The following is a 23708-nucleotide window of genomic DNA, read 5'->3' on the forward strand; positions in this document are numbered from 1 at the left end:
TCAAACGAGATGACCTAGCTGGGGTGGAAGCCAGGGAAGCTTGTTCTCAAGGATCCAGAACACTTTCTTCATCTTGTGGGCTTTGACCTAGGGGTCAGAACGTCACCACCAACAGTGAAGCCACAGAGTTGCTTTTTGTTAGTGCTGAGCAGCTCAGTGAATACTGCCAAGGTGGCTTTGACAAGGCATCAAATGATGACAAGATACCAAAGTACTGAATTACGCAGCAGTCAAACTGTTTGAGTGGAACTGTGGGGTAAGAAGGAAAAAGTTATGCTCAGAGAAATCTCTTCTGTGTTTTTTTGACAGGAAGAATCCAGATCTGATTCTAAACCATATGATATCATGCTGATGGTAGCTGTGCCCCAAACAACTGTAGGCACGGTCTTGGATGGAATGAATATTGGCCGGGGCTATGGACTTGTAGAAGGAGAAGATGGGAGGCAGTTTGAAATCATCACTGCATCTGTGGATGTGTGGCACATCCTGGAATTTGATTATAGTAGACTACCTAAGCAAAGCATAGGGCAGTTCCATGAGGGAGACACATATGTGGTGAAGTGGAAGTACATGGTGAGCACTACAGGTTAGTGAACAATTCCATTTCGTCCTGCTGAAACATGGAGAAGTGCAGCTAAAACTGCTGCGGTTAGTGGTAAGATCCAGACCTAGACTTCCTTGGGTGTGAAACAGTTTTAAAGGTTAGAAATGCTAATTTAGCCTTCCTAGGCCATTAAAGAGAGCTTATTATTTTATTTTGTTTAAAAGAAAGAATAATAAAAAAAAAAAGCTGTAGTTATTTTTCATACATGAAGTGTAATACTGTCCATCTCTTCTTTTACCCAACAGTGGTGGTGTACATGTTCACAGGACAGCTCATTAAGCCAGAATTGTGCCCACAGCTTAACACCAAAATAACTAGGCAGCTGGACTAATGACAGTGGTCTGAATGTCTTGCAAGAGTGGTAGGCTTAGCAACAAGGGGTAATGGAGAAGAGTAACAATGACAGGAAAAGCCCTTGCCAACTCCTTGCCCTTGCTGTCCTTTTTGTGGTTTCTGGAAACCCTTTGGTATGGATTTCAGTCTCAAGTGGAAAACTTTAGCAGTGTTCTGACAAAGAGCCTGAGAGCAGCAGGTAAAATGAGAATCAGTCAGCTCGGTATGCTCATTGGAACTCTCCCTTCTGGCACTAAACTAAGAATAAGTGGCTTTTGTGGTAAGTAAAATTGAAATAGTCTAAAAATGATTGTTCCAAATAGGATAATATCAAAATTGGTTGAAAGCAGTATAACAGCTATACAGCTTCAGACTTCTAGCCCAAAAAATATAGGTAGGTCTTATTCGGGATCGTTGAGTTCAGATACTGGCAAATCCAAGAAAAATACAAAAGCTTGTAAGTGTTGATAGAAGTGGGTAACACTAATACTGAACTGTAAACAGACTCCTAATCCAAATGGATGAAAATATATTCCATTCCTCCAAAACAGAATAAATTTTTATGTAGGAGGCAGTACTTTTATGGGCTGAATGTAGAGATAAAAGTGAAAAACATAAATTTTGAAGTGACTAGTGGTTTGAACATTCTCAACTTGAAAAAGACAGAATGCTTTCTCCTAAGTATTTCAGTTTGATGCTGCTCAGCACTGCTGAAATCAAGGCAGAAGTTTAAATATTTTTTTTTTTAAGAATCTGGTTTAAAGCTCTTAGTCCTTTTTTAAATCTTTGATTTAATTATATCTGTTTATTCAGTATTCGCTGGATGGAGTATAATACTCCATAACTGGTTGTATTGTTGAACTTCACTTGCTGTAAACATTATTTGCTTATCATAGCAGCTAAATACCAATCCTTTTTAAAGAGGAAAAAACAAAAACAGAGTTGTTGCTACCCCACTTTCCAGACCAACATGAAATAGTGAGTTAATTTTTTAAAATAAATAAATAAAGTTTAACTAATCCTAACATTTTTATGACTCCAAAATACTGCTTTGGTGTTCTTTTGTTCTGTAGTTTTCCTTTCTAATATCGCTTTACCAAGAAAGACTTGTCTTTTATGCCTGTAGCTTTCTCAACTGTTGCTGTTTCCAATATCACGCAGCAGCCAGCTACTCTTCTGCTGCCAAAGAACAGTGTGTAATGTGGAAAATGAGCCATAATGCACTCGTCTGGTAACATGACTGGACATACCATTTCGCATGCAGATTGGCTCAAGTGATGTCAGTTATTTTTCTCCCAATAGTACCAGTTCTTTCTACATCTCTTTGTCTGGCCAACACAGGCATCTCGGCCTGTGGCTTCCATCCACCTGATGAGACAATGCCAACTTTGCACGGGCACGTACTGGCTTGGAGACCTAATGTTCCTCCAACTGGACGTTTTATCTTTCTTGTTCTGGATGGGATAGTGCTGAGCTGGCAGATGAGATTAAACCATGTGCTGCTTAAACCTATAGCCAGAGTACTTTCTTCAGCATGTGCTTTCTGTTTTGCAGTTGGAAGCAGGCAAAAAGGAGAGCAACAAGTAAGGGCTGTTGGAAAAGAGAAATGCGTGTATTTCTTTTGGCAAGGAAGGCACTCCACAGTGAGTGAGAAAGGGACATCGGCACTGATGACAGTGGAACTTGATGAAGAGAGAGGAGCACAGGTGAGCTTCCTGCAGACTTAGGTAGTAGTGCTGGTAAGACGTGCCTGCCCAAGTAGCCACTAACGGTGAATGTGGGTTATCTTTTTTGCCTCCTCTCTTTCTGTAAAGGTGTTCTTGCCAGTGCAAATAGCCAGACCTCAAAATTACTTTTGGCTTTATTCCAACTTTCAGAGACACATAAGCTCCTTTATGGCTTGTCATGCTCAAATCCCACTTCTGAAGATGGTATTTCTGAAAATGGCTGAAGAAGAATGTCTTCTCCTCTCCCTGCAGGAATAGGTGAAGCACAGTTAAACAAATTTGTGCCTTCACTTCAAGTACATGTTCAGATAACAGGACTGTCTTCCTAGTGCTGAGAACAGGAGAAGCACTTTCTGCCATGCCAAGGCATGAAAATACATTGGAAATTTTCAATTTGTTTACTCCGTAATTACATATTAGATTGCCTTGTTTCGGAGAGGTTCGAGGAGCTACAGATTAAGCTAGTTTGAAGCTCAGAAGACAGACTAGCTTGCTTTGTCTTTAGGTGGAGCTGGGCTTTGCTGTGGCTTGACTGTTACCAGCATACAAGATGGGAGGTTTAAAGTTCGTTTCTGCACCTTGATAATGCTGTTACTAGTTTTTCTAACAGCAACATAGACATAACCAGTAAGACAGGAGTTCATAGAGGAGATAATGTAAATACACTTGATCCAGAGTGTGGGATTCTGTGCAACATAGCTGATTTAGCAATTGGCTGTATCAGTTTCATAATCACAATGCAGTGTTTAATGAGCAAAGAACACGCAAGTTGTCATATAAACCAATTTTACAGCAAATTTTAAACCTACTTCAGTTTCTACATTATCTCCATAATAGTTTCAAAGAACATCAAGCAAGATGGCCCAGTCCTGTAAAGAACTCAAATAATAGTTTAAACTAATGTAAGGTTTATTTGGTATTCCTTATCCTCTGAAACTCTTGATTGTTTCAGAGCTAGAGGTTTATTTTAATATGCAGGTCACATATGAAATCCATTGCATGCTGATACGTATGGTAATTTAAACAATAGTCAGCAGTTGTAAAGTAGAAGGAAAGCCATCTTCATGGGTGGCCATAACTATGTAATTTTTAATAATCCATAGAGACAAGTATTCGTAAGTCTATATACTTGCCTCATTTTTTAAATGAAGAATGGTGCTTTCAATTTCCAGGTACAAGTGCTTCAAGGGAAAGAACCGCCATGCTTCCTGCAGTGCTTCCGAGGAGGGATGATTGTGCATGCTGGAAGAAGGGAAGAGGAAGAAGAAAATGCACAAAGTAAATTACTGTTAGTTAACAGCTTCTGCCCCAAAATCCTTTTTTACCTATTGTGAAGGGCTTTGAATTCAGTCTCAACTACCATACTCCATAGAAAAGGGAAATGAATGCCATGAAACCCATGAGACAGCTTTGCGATGATTTGTTTCAAGGTAGTTTGTTTCTTTCTTGAGGATAGAATGGATTTTGTCACCCTACAGCAAACTGATTTTATTGATATGCATATAAATTGTTTGAGTTGTTTTTTAATTAAGCGAAGTGCCTGTTTGCTTTAAAATATGTTCTTTTCTACATGGTCTGGGCAAAAGAGTATTTGTATGAGCAGTTCTCCTGCTCCAAGGAGAACTCTAAGCTTTTGTTACCTATTCATTACCTTTTGCAACACGTTCCCTGAATACTGCAATTGAGGAAGGAGAATTTCAATGCAGGTGTAGCTTGGACGTGTTCCAGGTTGCATCTGAATGTGACCCCCTGTGCCTAAGGTGCACAGGGGAAGAGGAGCTGAAAAGAACAACTACTATATTTGTTCCCCTTTTTTTCTCTTGTATGAAACAGAGCAGAAACTTGACTCTTCTGCTCTGTTAAGCTCTTCAGCTCTTAATACTTGTACTCTTGTAGCAAGGTTTCAGAAGGCATCTTTTCTGCAACGGGGTTTCTCAAGTGATGTTAGCCAAACCTGATGCTTAGCTAGCTTATTCTGTGACAATGCAGGCATGCGATATGCAAAATTCATCCAATATGAGAACAGCTGTTCCAGAGCAGAGGTCTTGACTTTTCAATCCTATGTGATTGTATAATACTGCTGCACTGTTCCTGTCTGCTCCAGGTGACTGGAGGCTATATTGCGTGCGAGGAGAAGTTCCCAATGAAGGAAACTTACTTGAAGTAGCATGCCACTGCAGCAGCCTGCGTTCCCGGACATCCATGATTGTCCTCAATATAAATAAAGCTCTTATCTACCTGTGGCATGGCTGCAAAGCACAATCTCACACCAAGGATGTAGGAAGAACAGCAGCTAATAAAATAAAAGAACAGTGAGTGTCTGACCTATATTTTGGAGATGTTTATACAGGCTACCAATTTACTTAAAATAGTCTGCCTCAAAGAAAAGTTGAAATAAATAAAGCTTCCTCTGAGTACAACTGCATCATGTGCATGCTTGGTAAGGAGGAGGAATGATGGGTAGTTGACTTGGTGGGGTGGGGAAAACACATGTTCTGTAATCACTTTCACTTAAGGTCAAATGCACTTAATTCTTCCTACTGTACTAACTACAGTCACAAAAAAAGTCTCCATTTGGAGGGAGGAGCTCAATATCTGAATAGCAAACTAAATCCCAGTTAATAGGACGATTAGAACCAAGTCTTGTGAATAAGGAAGAAGAAATGAATTTGGGAAAGCTTGCGAGGAGGACAGCAGTAGTTATAAAAACAGGCAGTGAGAATCCCTCCTGAGTGCTCATGTGAGCATCTCCTCCACTCTGGGTATGTGATCAGAAATGGTATGAGAATGGTTGCTGAAATTCCATATTTTCTCTATTGATAATTTTTGTCATAATTTTCAGAAAGTTGACATGAAGTGTGTAACAAGCCTATAGGGTGCTTTTGGGTTCTAATAATGTGAGTGGCCAGCAGGTTTGTGTTAGCTGTGTTTGAGGCAGGAAAGCTGGGTTCACTCTCTTTCTTTGTGTTTTGTAGATGTCCGCTGGAAGCAGGGCTGCACAGCAGCAGCAAGGTGACGATACATGAATGTGATGAAGGGTCAGAGCCCTTGGGATTTTGGGACGCGTTAGGAAGGAGAGATCGAAAGGCCTACGATTGCATGTTGCAAGGTAGAACTGCGTTCCTGGATTTGGCACTTGTGTTTTACTTTATTGGTCTGCAGTATTGTGAGACTTAATGTAAAGCTTTTGAAGAACTTCTCGGTAGTTTAGATGATCCCTTCAGAGAGATGCTTCCAAAAATCTACAGTGTTAAGTAATACTGTTGTGGAAGGAAAGTGCTGGAAAACAAAGTGTTTCATTTTGTTCTCTCCCCCTTCTGCAGCCCCTCTGTATTCATGTAGCACAGAGCAACAGTTAACACTGTTACCAATGTATTTTGCTTCTCTTCTGAAGGGATTTAGGAGGCAGTTCTGCACACATTCTTCTCCAGTCTGTGCTTTAAAACTGCCAACAAAGGTAGCAGGGAGATTGATTTACCAAGTGGAAAATTTGTCAGCTAAAAAGTAAACTCTGAGATGGCCTTGCTTCACTTAAGCTGCAAAACAGACAGTTATGAAATTGCTGATAGTAACTAGCCAGGATCAGATTCAAACTGATGGCAGCCAGCCTTTTAGCTCAAGTTTATCACAGCTGTTGCTAGTCCCCAAGACATCTGGTCGTTTGTCTTGATTTTTCAAAAACCAGAGAATTTAAAGTCACTCTAAAAGTTGGGGGGTTTATTTTTATTTTTTTACATTCATCCCTGGCATTTTCTATTGGAAATCTTCTTAATTTTTGTTCTTTAAAGATCCTGGAAAGTTTAATTTCACCCCCCGCCTGTTCAGCCTCAGTAGTTCATCAGGAGAGTTCTCAGCCACTGAGTACGTTTACCCTTCAAGAGACCCTGCTGTCATCAATTCCATGCCATTCTTGCAAGAGGATCTTTACACTGCTCCACAGCCAGGTATGTACTTTAAAATATTTAAGTAACAAGAAAACAGATAACTGATTCAGTAACTGTTAATCACTTTAAATTTGATTTATCACAGGAAAATGTGTGCATGTGATGCTTATACAGCATTAAGCAATAACAGTGATTTTTTCCATGACAAAGATACTGAGAATTAATCAAATGTACATGTATCCCAAAAACTTGCTATAAAAATACATTGTTTATATCGAAGAATCTGAGTTCAGCTGAGGTTCAGCTGGATGATCCTGTCCTGATGCTGACAAGCATGTAAGACCAGGGTTGTTTAGGGGATTCTGAGAACTAATACCGTGGCTGATGATGGATTTGTTATTTTTTTTGGCTGCGTAGCACTGTTCCTTGTTGACAATCACCATGAAGTGTACCTGTGGCAAGGCTGGTGGCCTGTGGAAAACAAAATCGCTGGATCAGCTCGAATTAGGTGGGCTACAGACAGGAAATGCGCCATGGAGACAGTGCTCCAGTACTGCAAAGGTAGCAGATTGCTGTGCCTGCCTGGTCTGCGTGTGTCGCACCTTCCCATACTTTACTGTCCCGAGCTGAAAGGTACTCGGGTGCTCCCCCAATGTTATCAGTAAACATCGGTGTATTTGAAGATACATTCTCCATGCTTTCTTAGCAAACCATTTGTCTGGTAATAGCATTGTTCCCGAATTGCCAAGATACCCCGCTGACTCAATTCTCGGAGGAAAGGCTTTATTTCTCTTCTGTGAGAGAGTAGTTCAGACATCAGATCCCTAAAAGTGAATTGTGAGAACACAGCCTCTTAAACCTGAATGCTTTCTGTCTGGTTTCTCTTAGATTTCATAAGCTTCTGTGTATCATAAGACAGAATGAAGATACTGTTTGCTGATGTAACTAGGTTTTGATTTAGTGGGGGAGGTGAAAAGACTTTGAAGATCGAGAACAAGTCTCACACGGAAACAGGTGGCCACTGAAAATGCTGGAGCACAGAGCCTCAGCTCATTTCTACAGGACAGAGTTATTGCCACTCGGTGTGCTGGAGTTAGTGCTAATCAGTGTGCAGTGATTCCAGCTGCAGTTGATGATTATGTAAGAGTACACTGACCAGGTTATTTTCTGCACTAGTAGAGTTTCCTTGAGACACTGTAATGCTTTCCTCTCACTTCATCTAAGGCTATGTGAGGCTGGGAACACAGTTTGTATCTTCTGATGGAGGCTGAATAAAGGTGTGGGGTTACCATCCAGGAAAGAGGCCATAAGCAACAGCCATGTTCTGTTAGTTCAGAGCAGTTTCCCACTGTAAGTCACTAGGGCTTAATTGGTGCAAGCTATGTCCTCATGCAAGGAAAGCCTCATTACTTACAGACCTTGAGACCTCATGATGCTGCTGATTTCTTCTGTAGCAAATAAACTTCACAACTTGTGACACAGCTGGTGGTAACTGTCATCATCTCCCATAGACATTTGTATATTTAAAGAGGGAAAGCTATAGCTTTGCTGGATTCCACCCTTATGAGGACAAGCCAGTCTCTCCTTCCCAATCTGCAGGTCAAATCAGAGTAGGAGCAAGTGTTGTGTTTCTACAGTTGTCTCGTGTCTGAGGGGAGGTATCTCCTGACAGGAGACAGCTGAAAACCAGTACTGGAGACACTGAAACGTGACCTCTATTGGACTGCGTTAGTGCTCTACGTGGTTCATTCTCTGGTGTCCTTGGCACTGCCCTGCCAAACAGCAGCATTTGTTTAGCAATAGGGTGCTAAAGATAAGGCAGTCATTGGAAGACTCTTTGTCAGTGACTGCTGAATTCCTAAAGAGGAGACCAGTTACTTGTTCTCCACCATCCCCACCCCGAGGTTTTGCAAGTCAGAAGGAGTGATAAGACGCATTTCTTTGAAATTATTTCATATGGTGTGCTTCACAGCAGAAGTGAATGTCAGCACAGAGGAACAGAGCCCCATGCAACGAGGTGCCCAGAGTTGCTCAGCAGGCTAGTGAGAGAGATGGAAGTAAGATCCTGGTCTGAGTGTTCCTGATGCAGTGCTGTAATCTGGTAATGAAAATCATGTTTTCTGGCCCCAGCAGAGATGGAATCAGATACACATGCTGAGGTTTGGATACTTTTCCAGATCTCTTGAACTTTGAGTTTGATGATGGGAAAAGGGATTAATACCTTCTGCAATGGATTGAATTTGCTGCATCTGAGTTTGATGCACAGTGGAAGGCTTTTCAGTGATTCCTTATGGGTCTGAAGTTTAGCATATGTATCATAGGACAAGTTTTTTTCCAAGGTGCTCATTTCTTTACCACTGACGATGACTTTGCAGCAGTTGTGGCTTTATCCTCTTTGCCATGGGGTGGTTCTCAAGAGCTTCAGGCTGTGTGGTTGGATAGGTACAGAGCAAGTTTGTTCCTGTTAAAGACCGATTCTACTTGTACTATTTCTATGCCAAAGCTGATGTGAACTTCTTTAGCAGTTTTTTACTGTTGTGGTGGTCTGTCAACCACTTCAAAATTTCATTGCATCAAGCTGTCAGGGCTGACTAGCTCTTCTGTGTTGTTACTTATCAAGGTGGATAAATTGAATTTCAGGAGATACCAATGCTGCTGCAGTTGTTTTGACTACAAGAATATAGTTGAGTGATCAGAAGCATTAAAACACTTTTCTCTTATTTTCCTCTCTCCACTTCTTTCCTCCTCTATGTCCATCTCCCCTTCTCCCCCTCCCCCTTTTTTTTTTCTTTTCCTGGCTTGCAGTGTTTAACTATGTGATGGTGTGAAAGAGATTGATTAGCAACTCTGGATATCCCTTGAATATACCTAGCAGTTCTCCTTGTGCATATTTCTTATTTAACTTGTCAAAATGTCTTGAAAGTTTTTGTGTGGTTTTTAGCTGCTAAATCAGCAGTCTGGAGAGCTGAGCTGCAGACCACTAGGAGAGGTTTGCTCTTCAGTGATTCTTTGTGAGACCAGCTTGTGCTGAGAACAGAGTTCATGCAGTGAAAATGTTTCTCCACTTACATACGAATTCATCTTACCTATACTGAAACATTAGCAAATGCCACTCTCCTTTTATTTTTTGGCTGAATTACTGAGAGTGGAACAGTGCAACTAGAGCAGATTCACACATTTTTTTTAAATGCAAAGTTTTTAAGTGCTTGTTGATTGTTCATGGTAGAACGAACAAATAAACCACAGTGAAAGTATGTGGAAGAGAAGGCTTAAAATCAAGTATTCAAATGATAAATCTTTTGTCTAAATTGTATAGTTAAAGCACTCGCATTCTAATACGTTTGTTGGACTACACCACGGAGCTTTTATCTCTAGTATTCCGAGTTTCATGGGAACATGTTCTCTCTAATCAGTTTGCTCCCAACATCTGATAGAAAGCCAAACCTGTAATGTTCAGGTTTTGCAAACCTAATGGAACAACGATGTCCAGCCAGGTTTTTGTTTGCATTCAGCACAGGTGTTGCATCTGTTCCCTGGGGTGCTGCTCAGCAATGGGGAGGAGGGGGCTGTGTTGTTTTAGACCCTCCTGCCTGACAGCCCACACGCATCAAGTGCAGGTAGGGATTACAGTAAAAAACAGGATCTTTTGTAATGGATTTCTACGCTCTAGAGGAAATCTTAGTGCATTAAAGATGCTCTGAGATTTGAATGTAGGGAATAACAGAATTTTGTAAGAAGCGGTTTTTAGGGAAACTACAGCCCTCAGAAGTGAGGTGGTTTTCCATAAGCTTTTCCATTGCTTATCTGGAAGAAAGATTTGATTAGGCTGAGTTGTTTGAATCCAAGTAAGAAGGAGGTATTTTTTGAATGATAGCTCCTCCCAGTCCCTGACCGCCTGCCTACCTCTTTCCAGTAATACTTGAAACTTATCAGTGCTTTTGAATCCTTGGGAAATTAAATCATTCAACCAATAGGACCCCTTTTCACCAGTACTTCGCATAATGACTTTAACTACTTAATCTGCTATGGCATCACTCCCAGGCAGGGTTATGTCTGTGTCCTAGGTAGAGCACACACATACATGTTTTAAAGAAGCAGGACTGTCTTTGAAAATCATCAGTAATTACCGTCCAACTGTTGTAATACCTCTGTTAACTTTCAGATCCCATTCCTTTGAATTTGTAATGACAAAATGATTGTGTTAGACCTCAGTATCCCAATTAAGAACAGTTTAAGTATTCTCACTTAAGCCTCCAAGCTTAAGCTTTATTTGCTGCTGACAGGACACTTCTGCTGAGCATACCAGAAGGTTTCATTTACCCAAATTTGGCTAATTTCAGACCGTCACACTCTGCTTACTCTATTCTAACTCTAATTTTTGTAAGATAAGGAATACATTGGGTTAGGAGGTAACCATGAGGGATTTTCAGCACACATGGTTTGATCTCTGTGGTCAGATACAGTAGGAGGCAGATTTAAGAATGCTGAAAAACATGTTAAAAGGTGCCATACTACATTAAAAAAAATCCTGATGAAATTTATTCCTACTGTCTTAAATTAATTACTTGATTCTTTCCTGAGAAGCTGAACACACTTACGAGGTAGCTTTGGATAGTGGGTGACATTGCAAAATATGGTACCGTTTGTAATTTCTTTCTTTTTTTGTATTTTGACTGTTTTTAGGAAAAAATGTAAAGAAGCCCCCCAAATCCTATCTAATTCATGCTGGCCTAGAGCCTCTGACCTTCACTAATATGTTCCCAAGTTGGGAACACAGGGAAGACATTGCAGAGATCACAGAAATGGTAAATCTTTTCATTGCACATACTGTTTCCTATTGCTAGTAATTGTGTCTTGTGTTGTCAGTAACATTGCTTGTTTGTGCTGTCAAGCCCCAAAATCCAGAGGATGAACTTACAAAGTACAGTTCAGGAGTCTATACAGGAAAACTGCTAAATTCTGACTGGGAGTGGGATAACAGAGACATTCCTGGTTGTTTTTTCATGTAACTTCTCATATTCTTTTTTGTTAAAAACAGGAGGAAAGTGTTACCTGAATCATCTCTTAGAAAGAGATGTGCTAGAGTTTAGCAGAACAACTGTTTCAATCACGTGGAACAGGCAGCGACATTCAGTTCTGGTCTATCTTCCAGGCTTGAAGTGCAGGGGAGCAAAATGCCCTGCGAAGGATCAGCTGACTCCAAGAGCTCCAGCATTACCTTCCCCACCTGGGAAGCAGAGTCACAGCCGAATTACATGTGATTGCTTTAAAAGCCTTCAGTGAAGGGGCATCTCAAGGCAAATGACATTTTCTGGTTTGTAAGTCTTCTGCAGCCATCCTTAGTAGAAAATGCTGGCTTTGTGACTAAACACAGAATCCAGCCTTAAACTGAGAGTACAGGACGTCCTTCTGCTAAGTGCAGACCTTTTTTTAGCGGTGAAATTGCTTAGGGCAGGGCTGTTCGCCTGTGTGCGGACCTGGATGTGTAGCTTTGTGCTCTGTGGGCCAGGCAGTGCAGGTTGATCCCATGCCATCCGCAGACTGAGGTGGGAGCAGTTGGTGGTTTCAGCGTTGTGATCCTGTTCTCTGTTTTTCTTTTCCTCCCTCACAGGATGCCGATGTTTCTAATCAGATAATCCTTGTAGAGGATGTGCTGGCCAAGCTGTGTAAGACGGTGTATCCATTAGCAGATCTCTTAGCTAGGCCTCTACCTGAGGGAGTTGATCCACTGAAGCTTGAAATCTATCTTTCAGAGGAGGACTTTGAGGTAAGGAGAGAACAGATGCACTGTTACTCTGTGCATGTGTGTTGTGAAGCCACTTGATAGTTTTGCTACTTATAAGTGATTTTACTGATGGCATATCCTCTTGTTTTAAATGCAGGTTGCATTAGAGATGACGAGAGAAGAGTACAGTGCACTGCCATCTTGGAAGCAGGTTAATCTGAAGAAGGCGAAAGGACTTTTCTAAGTTGTGTTTGTTGGAGTGAGCACCAGAGGGATGTCTGCTTTCACTTTCTATGCCCTTTAGAAGAAGTGTACCCCACATTTACAAACTAAATACAAATAATCTGAACTTATTAGTGACTACCTATCTGGAGGTGTGTAATATTATAAAAGGCCAAGAGAACTCTTTGGAAATGGAATTCAATTTTGACTCTTAAAGGTAACGTGTTTAAGTTCTGCTCTCCTACGCACTTAAACAGTAGTTTCTTGACCTACTGCTGCAGGTGTCCTTTGGCTATATACAATACTTGCCATTTTTGTTTTTGAAGAAGTTCTCTTTGTAAAGTGTTATTTTGTTAGTTTGTGGATTACAAAGAATTTATATTTATATAAACACATAGAACAAGTATGTATTTAACAATGCAATATATATTCACTTTGAAGACTTTCATGTCAAAACTACAGAAAAGTAGCTGGATGGCAGTTGCTTGTACTGAATTAGCTATACCACCAATATGTATCTCCTACGCATTCTGAAAAGTTTCTCTTTGCAATAGTTAATGAAATGTTCTCAGTGCTGCTTCAGGTGCTAAACTGAACAAAGCATTTATATTTATAGCATGGATTTCTTGAGAAACTATGCGAATCAACCTTTATACTTTATTATCCAAAAATGTATAGTGCCTTGTTTTTTGTGTACAGTTTATATACAAAAAAAAAAGATTGGTCTGCATTTTGAAGATGGCTTAGAAAGGTCTCCTATGTTACTTTTATAATAGTAGAAATAAAAGCATCTCAGTTTCTAATACTTGTTGTAAACATTAAACATGTCTTTTGTGATATAAGAACCGAAAGTAAAAGCTTCTGAATAAACTCTTAGCGATGCTCTGAATTGTCATTATTTTGTACTGTTATCTGTACTGAGTCATTGGAACCTTCCATAACATGGCATTTTATCAAAATATTTTAACCTTGGATATCTGTGGGTGTTGTACCGTTATAATTTGAGAAGCAGATAATGTAGAAAATAATCAATGTATGTGATAAAATTAGGTTGTGCCACACTTTAATACTGAACATTGGAATAGTCACACAACTCCTGTATCCTTTGGGTTTCCCTGTTTTATACATGAAACCAAAATTATGGTGGTTTTCAAACTTTGAAAAAATCTTTTCGACCTTTGTGCAATTGGCAGTAAAACTTGAACTGAAAATGAGTATGGCATCGTGTCCATTCTTTCAGTAAGAACCAAAGTCAAAACTGTTTTCATTCAGCTAATTAGGACATTGAATAGAGTAATCAAGTAAAAATTTGCTATTGTTTGAAATATTTTTCAGGCTTGGCATTTCTGTTAACAACTTGTGTGGTTCCCCTCTGGTAGCCTAGTGGAGTTCACATTTTCATTCCTGCCAGAGTAAGTTTCCTTCTGCCCTGCAGCCGTTCAGAGCTCCTCCTGCCTTGGTAAAAAGTGATCGCCTGCAGTGGTGCCTGTTGCTGCTCTTGTCATTCTCCTAGGCCCAGGGAAATGAAGTAGGATCTTTGAATGTGTGAGGTGTACAGTTCGTCAAGATCTGCAGTAAATATTGCTCCATAGTTAAAATTAATCTTGTTTTGACAGTCAGTTAATAAGCTGTAAGCTAGCCTGTAAGGAAATAAACAAAAAGCCTAGAAATACACAAGTACTGTTCACCTGACCTGGGATATTACAGGTGAATTTTCAGCACTGGTGTATTTCATTAATGGTTTCTGTCAAGAACTGAAACTAAATAATCCAAGAAAAGGGTAGGAACAGTATTCAGAGCCAGGATACCTCTTGCATAGCCTCCAGCAAAAAGATGTTTAGATGTCTGATAGTTCCTCAGAGGTCCTCAACTATGTCTTCTGCATGGGATACACTATTAGTTTGAAAATGCAGAGCTTTATAGCGGTAAGTTTATTTTGCAAGCACTGAGAGGTTTCCAAAGTCACTGCTGTATTAATATCAGTAATTTTGCACCCATATATTTTCCTCTTTCACCCTCTCTAGTGATAAAATCAAGCAGGAATTAACTTTTGTTTATTCATGTTCAGTCTGTACTGTGGGGGTAGCAGGCTCCTCTGTTTTGATTTTTCTCTCCAACAGAGACTTGATTTGCATAGCATGATTGACCTTGTTTTTCCCTCTGGCAGGGTAGTATCATTTGCTTTTGTTTTTTGAAAACAGCATCAGTCCTCCAAGTGCTGCTGAAGGGCAACATCCACCCACCCTTAAACCCTTTAGAATCTCAGCTAAAAGAGAAGAGAAGCCGGCACGGGGACCTGCAGGCAGTGAAACATAATTCAGTGTGGTCAGCTCTCAGAGTTCCTGTCATTTTTACACAGTTTGATACCTTGTGTCCTGGTTCCAGGAGCCAGGACACAGAACCCAACTTTGCACTTAAGTGCTTTGCTCATAGTGTTGCCTAGGAAAGCTTCAAGGTTTTGCAGAAAATATAATATTTCATTGTTCTTAATGTACTTGTTTATAAAAATGCCTTCTTGAAATGTGAAGCTGACAACAGAAAGTCAGCGTAAGGTTTCAGACAGAACTGTGGGTTATGCTTTAATTTTCTGCTGGCTTCCCTCTTCACTGTGGGGATGCCATTTATGGTTGGAAATTGGAAAGAGCCATTAAAATATTCTTGAAGTGTTTTTACAGCCCTGCATGGGAAATACAGCTGCAACAGGTTTTGTCTGGGTATGGGGAGGAGGGTAGTTTGTTTTGTTTGCAATGGTTATCTAGTATTATTTGCTTGTTTCTGATAGACCCTCAAGAATGCACTTAATGTCTAGGGTTAATTCAGAGGTAAAGTATCTGTATGTGAAAAAGGCAGTACCTTGAACATTTTCTGTCGATCTCGCAGCTTCCAGGCCTTGAGCCATGATTCTTATCTCCTATGATTTTAAACTGCTCAATCCTGACTCTTAAAAATAGTGCTTTTTGATTACACAAGCATTCCTGCACACGTAAGGATTTGTTAGCAGTGAAATGGGCTGGAAATGTGAATATGTTAGTATGCCAAAACAGCAAATATTATGTCTGAAAAAATCTGCAGCCTGCGTGCTTCAGCCAGAAGAGGAGGGAAAATGGCAGGTAGGTAGGGAAAGGAAAAAGAAAACCAGTCTTTAGCAGTTTGGGAGAGCTTGTTTCTGTCCACCGCTGTCCCACCAGTCTCCCAGACAGGTATTTAGCTGAGCAAGAGTTGTGGACCCACGTGCACAACTGGTGAAAGCTGATTCTGAGCTGCTCTGAGAGCCTGTGGAGCTTTCATGGGGTGGGGGGGCAGTGGCAGGCTGGAGTCCGAATGCTGCAGAGCCCTCTGGGCTAGAGACACCGTCCCCACAGGGCAGCATTAACCCTGCCTGACTGGAGTGGCAGAAGCACAATGTGACCAGTCTCTGCTACTCTCCGTCTAAATTTCTGTTTTGGATCAAGTAGCAGATGAGGAGAAATAGCTCAAATAATAATATTCTCCAAAGTGCCTGCTTTCCACATCCCCTGTGTGGAAACTAAAGTAGGTTTGCAATAATGGGTCATTGCTGCCCAGAAGCAGGAGAAAGCAGCCTGGATTGAACGTGTGAGGCCCCTGTTCACCTGATGTGCTCTCCCAGTGTGATGCTGGGAGCTGACGGCTGATGCTGAAGGGAAATCCCTTTGGGCACAGGGAGGGGATCGTGCTCAGCCAGTCAGTACTGGCTCTGGAGACACGCGGCCCCCTTTGCTTCTCACAGGGCAACAGCACGGGGTTGGTGATACAAGGCCGAGAAGCTGCCATGGGTAGATGAACATTTCTAACCTTCCTCCTGAGATGGAATGTGTGAATGATGTGATGAAGGAGGTTGGGGTGCAGTGCTCAAAATGCCAGGTTGGTTCTCCCCCCCTCTGGTCTTGTATTTCTATGCCCTGTAAGGTTAATGCTGATTCTGTGTTGTTTTCGTGTGATTTGATCAGTGTGGTAAGACAAGCACCTGGAAGAACAGCTAATTGTGAGTACCTCCTCTTTCTGTGGCTATCCTGGTGCGTTAGTAGCTAAAACTGCCCGAAGAACAGTCTGGAGAGTCAGTGCAGTTTCCTCATGCACACTGGCTCTGTGGCTCAGTTTTGTTAAAACCTGTGATTGTGGAGTAGTGTTGTCACAGTGTTAGTTTTTCTCTATCTCATCCAACTATCCTGGTCCTATAATAATACAAAAAAACAGCTAAAATATTTTAATAATATTTTTCCCTTCACTTTAAGCCTTAGCATGTGTGCTGTACTGTCTCCTTGCTAGCGGTTGCTTTCTGGGCGCTGACTTCTGAACTTGGAGGTGAACAAGTGCAAAACCTCTCCACAGACAGAGGCACGGCCCAAATACCTGAGCAGTAAGTACAGCCAACCCCAGAAAGAAAAGGATGAAGCAGCAGCTCTTCCTGCTGGCGGGCGGGAGGGCAATCCCAGGGATTATGCTGGTCAGCCTACCTGTGAGGGAACCTGCTGCTCACACAGGTGGTACCTGCCCACAGGGTGATACCTTTCCTCTTCAAAATCGGTGTGTCTTGGTTTAGCAAAGGTGCTGGCTGCAGGGCAACCCTATCATTGCTGTGACTCGCAGGTGCTCTTGGACTCTCTCTCTGACAGCCCCAGGACCTGCTCTGTATCAGGAATGTTTTGTGGGGGATTTTCCAGTTTGTTTTTGTGAGACTCAGGGGTAGACTGGGGGAGTACGCAGCCAAACAGCAGTATTTTACCAGCCGTGCAGCTGTCAGCCTTATCTCGGGGGGAGGACAGACCTCCTCCACATTCCTCTGTGCTCTTGGGTGGCCGAGAGCTGCGTGGACTGGGAGCCAGTCATGCAGGGACTATTCCTAGAGGTGGAGAGCCACTGAAGAAGCAACCCCAACTAGCCCGTAAAGCTGCATATGCTCAGAGATGAAGCAAAGTAAATCTTCATCTCTGCCTTGTGCTTCTGAATTGCAGCATGTTTCAGAGGAATGGTGAAAAAGAGGGAGCGCCACACGCTGTGTGCACACCATCATCTCCCCTGCAGCTGGGCTACTTTGCCTTCGGGTGCTCCCTGCCCTTTATTCCTCAGGGAATCAGTGCAATCTGCCCAAGTGCCAAGGCAGCAGGCACATGAGATCAGCAGTAGGGACTGCATCTTCACACTCTTTCATGCCAAATCTTGTGCTCTCCAGCCACAGTCATAAATAAGGGCAGCCCCACGACTTGAGGTCCAGATGCAGTCCTGATGCACTGACAAAGCAGAAAGTACCAGTTGCCCTCTTGGCAAGACCCTAAAGTGGTGCTTGTATAAAGCTTTGTAAATCACTCCTGCTCGGTGTAGCCTCTTAGACTAGCAGAGGAATATATTTTCACAGCAAGGACTGGACTCTGGACAAATGTCTTACGTTCTGTGGCTAAAAGATATAATATTTATGTAAAAGAAACATTTTTGTTTTCAGCTCTCTCATCACAATAAAGAACCAGAGTTTTTGAAGAAAACTTTCATCTTTTCAAATAGAAGGTAGATGTTACGGAAGGTCTCAAATAAACAACCACCAAAAATTAAAAATTTATTGTCAACACAATTAACTAGCCCTCTGCAAATTACATGTTCGAATGTCTGTGAGAGGAGAACAGAACAACTTCCTAGGGTTTAACGACAACCCAAAATGCTCTATCACTCACCTAAGAAGTGAGGGCTCTTAACCTCGAGGACCTGCTCAGGGCAGCTTCCCAACCCAAGTCACCTCAAGGAGTTTCCTTGGGTGGCGTCCCAACCTAAGGGGAGAGTCCTCAACCACAGCATGCTGCTCCAGAGGACAAGCTCAGAATGGCTGCCCTAGGGGACTCCATTTATACCCAGGCAGAATCTGACCTGTAGTCAATAGCAACTCTCACTGACCAAAGGCCCCAACTACCATGAAGCCCTGAGAGCAAAGGCAATCAGGAGCTGCTACACTTCAGCAGCCAAGAAGCTCTGCTTTCATTGGGCGGATGCACCTGCCACAGCAGAGTTGATTGTAGAGTTTCATGGTGAAAAGCTACTGAATGTGCATCTGACATCCATGGCTCTGCTACACATGTCTGCATGCACACAGGCCAGGCCCTGTGCTGGTAAACCCTGGCAGTCATGCATTTCTACACCTGTGGCTCTACCAATCCAACCAAGCTGGAAGGGGCCTTGAGGGGGCTATCTAGCCTGGTTGCCTATGCCATGGCTGAAAATATTACCTAAACCACCCCAAACTTCTGCTCTCTCCTCTGCAGAGACCTGTCCATGGGACTACTCACCAAGTTACTGAACCAGAGAAAAGTCCTAGAGCACATGCACTGCTGGAAGAGCAAGGGGAGGCAGAAGAAAGCAACTCATAGCATCCCCATTTTCCATATTACTAGTTGATACCTGTTCAGCTTCAATTTTACACTCCACTGAAGCGTGGTGTTCACTCAGCCTCCCCCTCTTCAGCCTGGGGGTTCCAGGCTGTGCTAACCAGCACATTTGTTTTCCACTAGCAATTGCTGAGCTACTTGTGCTGTGATGGCAGCACTCTGATATTTAATCCCTTTAATTTAGAAATATGCTGTATAAACTGATAACTGTTTACATGTGGGGCTATTAATTGTCTTTATGCAGCCAGTAAACATATAGTAGCTTCGATATAGTTGCTACTCTTGGTAATGGCGACTTGCTGAGAAGAAAAGCACCTGCTTCCTAGCTCCAGAAATTGGATGCTGTATACAATAATGTTGTTGAAGTGGTAACACTTTATTATAAGTGCCTCTGTTCATTCACTCTATGCTTTATAAATTGCTCATGACTTATAAACAGAAAAGTAATTGATTTGGCTTGGTTTATTTATGGGGGCCCAGGCAATATTTTATCGTTTCACTTTTATAGCTTTTTTTGAACTTAAGTAATTTATGTAAGTAGTTTCCAAGTAAAATCTCAGCTAGTTCTAATGCTTTTTCTTTTCCCAACTCTGACTGCTACCTTCATTTCACTGATGTCTTGCAATTTAAATATGTGTTCTGGTTTTTTTTAACAGTTCTAACTTTTGTATTTCAGGAATATGATTGCTGGTGCCTTATTGCACAGTTATGTGGGGTATTTTTCCCCCCTCAATTCTTTCCAAGTGGTTTATTAGTGATCTGGGTAAGATGATTCTCTATTTCAGAAAAGATTTTCAAAATCTGGCTGCAGACCAGAAGCAGAACCATGCTGTACCGTACCACACCACACCAGTGGAATAAATACTGAGGAACGTAGCACACTTCACAAAAGGAAAACTACCAGAAATAGTCTGAGGTTTTGACTTTATCCAGAAGCCTCTGGTTTACTTTAGTATCAAAATTTCCAGCAAAACAGACTTAATTTTTGCAATGCTTTTTGATTTAGATAGAGCCATGCTTTCTGCCAACACATGACTGCTGGATGAGTGAAGACTTGCAAGATGGACTTTGCAGAAACACTTGAGGCTGGGAGTAACGTGAAGCACAGAAGGACCAGCCAGAATTACCCAGGGCAGCAAGAGGAAGGAACTTCAAGAGCCCAGAGTGTGCGCAACAGAGGGACAAGTTGGAGCCCTTCAGGAACGACCTGCGAAGGCAAGAGCCTCTGGAACCACCACTGGTCTTGGCACCAGTTTGCACAGAGTAGATACCACAGCAGCAGATCTACAGTTTGTCCTTAAAATATGTGAAAAGTCTCCATAAGATGAGGTTTATGAGGAGCCTGTATCGGTTGGACAAATAAAATAGCTTATCCAACACACCTCGCTTATGGTTCATAGACCGTAAGACCAAGTGTTAGAACATGTGTTTTTGTGTTTGAGGATCTTACTGCAGCTGCCTCATCTCTGATGACACAGAACAGACAGTGATCTGTGACAGCCTGGTAGCAGCAGATTCACTCCCAGGTTATATCTCTACAGTGAGATGGCCCTTATCAGACACAACCAAGTGTGAAAGTGGAGCTTCTGGAAAATACACTTGTGTATGCGGCCTCTTCGCTCTGTCCCCTAAGGGATCTTTTATGGGTTTGTTTCTTCCTGAAGGATATACATGAAACCTTCCCCTTTCTTAGCCAAACTCATTAAGAAAAGTTAGAAAACCCTTAAAGCAGCATTTTCCAAAGAAGGGGAGCCGTGTGTGGGGAGGCAGGCAGAGCCCAGTCAAGGCAGGCGGAGGATGTTTGCTAATGAGAAGGCGCTCCTGGTAGATGGGATAATGACTGAGGCTTCTTGGAAGGGAAGAGACAAGGAAAAACTGTTGGAAAAATGCCAGCACAGAGTGATTAAAATGTCTTTTTGTTTTGTATTAAGAAGTGGCTGAAGGCTGCCAGCCTTGTTTGAATCTAATAGGAGCTTGTCCTTGTTCCACATCCACGCTGCGTCATGTGAGCCACGGCTGTAGGATCTTGCGAGGGCTGATGACCAGGTGCATGACTGGCTGCCGCACCACACAAAACAGGGCTGTCGAATGCTGTGCTTTCTGTTCCTCGTGAGTAACATCGGTAGCGCAGGCATGTTGCTGTGCTCCTGCCCCGTTACCGCCACTGCTGGCTGGGACAGACGATGGCCTGCGCACGCTGGACGGCCTCATGCCCCCTGCTTGCCGTGAGGACATCATCCCCACAGAGGCTCACGTCCTTCCTCTGGCTAAACCTGAGCTGGGTGCAGGCTGTTGTATTGTCTCCGGGGACTTCACCAGGTGCCCTTCATCGAGACAGGTGTTTAAAAACCCCGGGGCACAGAGGTGAGGCAGGGGGTAGGTGAGTTGCCCGTCCCTGGGCTGGATGGAGCCTCTTTCCCGCAAAGCCAGGGGGTCAATGTTCGCAGGGCCGAGGGGCCGCTGGGTCAGGCCAGCCTGCACGTACCCCCAGGGCTGGCCCACGGCGCCCCTAATTACTTGCTGGGCGCCCATTATGCTGTGCCCACTGCTGTGGGGAGCGCAGGAGCAGGAGACGTGGCTGCCTGGCTGTCACCTCTCCCGCCCTCACGCTGCTCGGAAGCCCGTCCCCTCAGCGCCGGGGTCAGCCATCGCGGGCCGGTGCCTCTGGCCAGGGCGTCCCCCAGGGCACCCCCCGGAGCCGGGGCCGCAGGCCTGGGGGCGCCGTGCCGCCCGCACAGCTTCCCGGGGCCGAGAGCCCGCCTCGGCCGCTCCCCTCCCACCGCCCCTCCGGGGTAACCCGGCGCCCGCCCTGCCCGCAGCAGGGCCCGCGCCGGGCCGCCGCCGCCTTGGAGTCCGGCCGCCGGCAGGTGGCACCGCCGCCCGCGCTGCCCGCCGGGCCCGGGCTGCCGCCGAGCGCGGCCGGGCGGGCCGCAGGCAGGGCCTGCCGGCTGGGGCTCGGGCGTTCGCCTGACGCGGTGCCGGGGGGCGGGCAGCCCTCGCTGCCGTTTCCCCCAGCCACGGCCGCAGCAGTTCACTCTACGGCTCCCGATGAGTTGCTTGTGGTCAGGGACGTCGAACTCCGCCCTGCGGAGGGGCTCGGGGCGGGGGTGCGAACCAGGCGGCAGGCTGGGGTGCTCCACGGGCGGGCTCGGCATCAGCGCGCAAGAAGTCGGGTACTTGAGGGAGCGCCCAGAAAACGATCCCAGGGCTGCCGGCTGCCCCTGCTCTCCCAAGAGGTTCTCCTCCCACACCGGCTCGCCGCTGCTGGCGCTGGGCTTCGGTGCCAGGCTCACACCCCCAGGCTGGCCGAGCTACCGGGGAGTCCCACGGCCCGGCACTGGCCACCCTGTGCCCGTGGCCCTCCACTACGAAAGGGCATCGCCACGCTGCACAAGCCCCTCATCAAAAGCCTTCAGCTGCCACCTTTCCCTCCTTGAATCCCACCGGGGGTGTTAGAGCTGTCCTGACCCAAGCTTGTTCCCATGCAGGTGGCACCAATCCCAGCTTGGGGACAGCAGCTGTGGTTGGCATGATTCACACTCTGCCATCCAGAAGCACACGAAAAGGGCAAAACCATCCTTTGGCCATGAGAACAGGAGTGGCCCCTCAGGGACCGCGGCCCAGGGGACAGAGGAGAGGACCACCCTCCGTGCTGACGCCAGTGCCTCAGCAGGGGCGGTTTTGGGGCAGAACCTTTTCCCTGCCAGATGATTATCTGGTAGCCAGTCAAAGCAAGCTAGTGCTGAGTCCCCGTCCCGTGGAACAGCTCAGGGAATGACTCCCTGGCAGACACAAGGTTGGTTTCGTGGCATTCCCTGCTCAGGGATAAGCATGGGGAGCATGGCCGCCTTCTCCCTCGGGACCCGGCAGTTTGGGCCATCCAGGCTGTGGCCGTGCACGGAGCACACCCTGAATGCCAGGCGCTAGAGAATTTGTGATGGCTGCGTGTCAGTGGGTATGGGTAAGGTAGATCCACACTGCCTTCCTCCAGCCCCATCGGCCATGAATGTGCGCACACACGTCTAGTGGTTCTTTCTTCCCTACTCCAGCAAAATAATTGGCACATTGACTGGAGGAGCAGTGGCTCGCAGCTGGCACAGATCAGCCACGGCTCGCTGGCCCCAGCCGCTTCACTTTGAATTCGCTCGCTTGCTGTCGTCTCTTCCTTTCCCCCTTTCCTCCCAGAGCCACACAAAGAGAGCTGGCAGCACCACCCGCCAGCCCAGTGGGCACCGCTCACCTTGCCAAGGAGGGCCCCCTCCATGCCCCCTCCCTGCCACCCCCCCCCCAGCTGCTTCACCCCCTGTCACCATTGTGTTTGCTTGCCTTTGAAACTGGCAGGAGACATCAGCTACACTCAGATGATGAAAAGAGAGGGAGAAGCACCTGCTAGCGTTTGGGGCTTGAGTTTAGAGCAGTACTTGTGCTGAATACATACACCCTTATTTGGGTGCTCACTGACAGAAGAGTTGGAGAGGGGCTTTTATTCCACTGCTGAAATATTCAGCCAGATCACAACATGGCAGTTTGCAGAGAAACCACCTTCCCCATCCTGCACACACACAAAACTATTCTTTTTAAGCAGTTTATGTGCTGAATGCTCAAGTGTTTTTTTGCCTTGCAATGGGAACACTGTTAGGAAGGGCTAAATGGACTAACCAACAGCAGCCTGCTTGCCCTGTTACACCAGTGACAGTGTGAGTTGCCACCTGCATACATCATGTCTCTTGAAAGCATTTTGGGACCACAACAATTTCAACCTGTAAGACACATTTTAACACCTAGGAGGAGACAGGCAGTCTCTAACATGAAATGAGAAGTGAA

The 23708-nt window shown here is 44.4% G+C and overlaps 1 protein-coding gene across 17 annotated transcripts in view; it reads left to right on the top strand.

Annotated features, from left to right (window-relative positions):
* The window catches only part of SVIL (supervillin), a 146770-nt gene extending 133380 nt beyond the window's left edge, over nucleotides 1-13390 (top strand). For all 17 annotated transcript variants that reach the window (XM_074867015.1, XM_074867043.1, XM_074866936.1 and 14 more), the window contains 10 exons: nucleotides 310-586; nucleotides 2492-2643; nucleotides 3837-3942; nucleotides 4769-4976; nucleotides 5640-5773; nucleotides 6453-6608; nucleotides 6966-7109; nucleotides 11232-11353; nucleotides 12160-12315; nucleotides 12431-13390. In XM_074867015.1, the coding sequence (XP_074723116.1) occupies nucleotides 310-586; nucleotides 2492-2643; nucleotides 3837-3942; nucleotides 4769-4976; nucleotides 5640-5773; nucleotides 6453-6608; nucleotides 6966-7109; nucleotides 11232-11353; nucleotides 12160-12315; nucleotides 12431-12517 (1542 nt within the window). In that variant the 3' untranslated portion in view covers nucleotides 12518-13390. The remainder of the gene's footprint in view (nucleotides 1-309; nucleotides 587-2491; nucleotides 2644-3836; nucleotides 3943-4768; nucleotides 4977-5639; nucleotides 5774-6452; nucleotides 6609-6965; nucleotides 7110-11231; nucleotides 11354-12159; nucleotides 12316-12430) is intronic.
* The last annotated feature ends 10318 nt before the right edge of the window (nucleotides 13391-23708 follow it).

This window comes from Strix uralensis, chromosome 1, assembly GCF_047716275.1.
Source record: "Strix uralensis isolate ZFMK-TIS-50842 chromosome 1, bStrUra1, whole genome shotgun sequence".
NCBI classification, from domain to species: Eukaryota; Metazoa; Chordata; class Aves; order Strigiformes; family Strigidae; genus Strix; species Strix uralensis.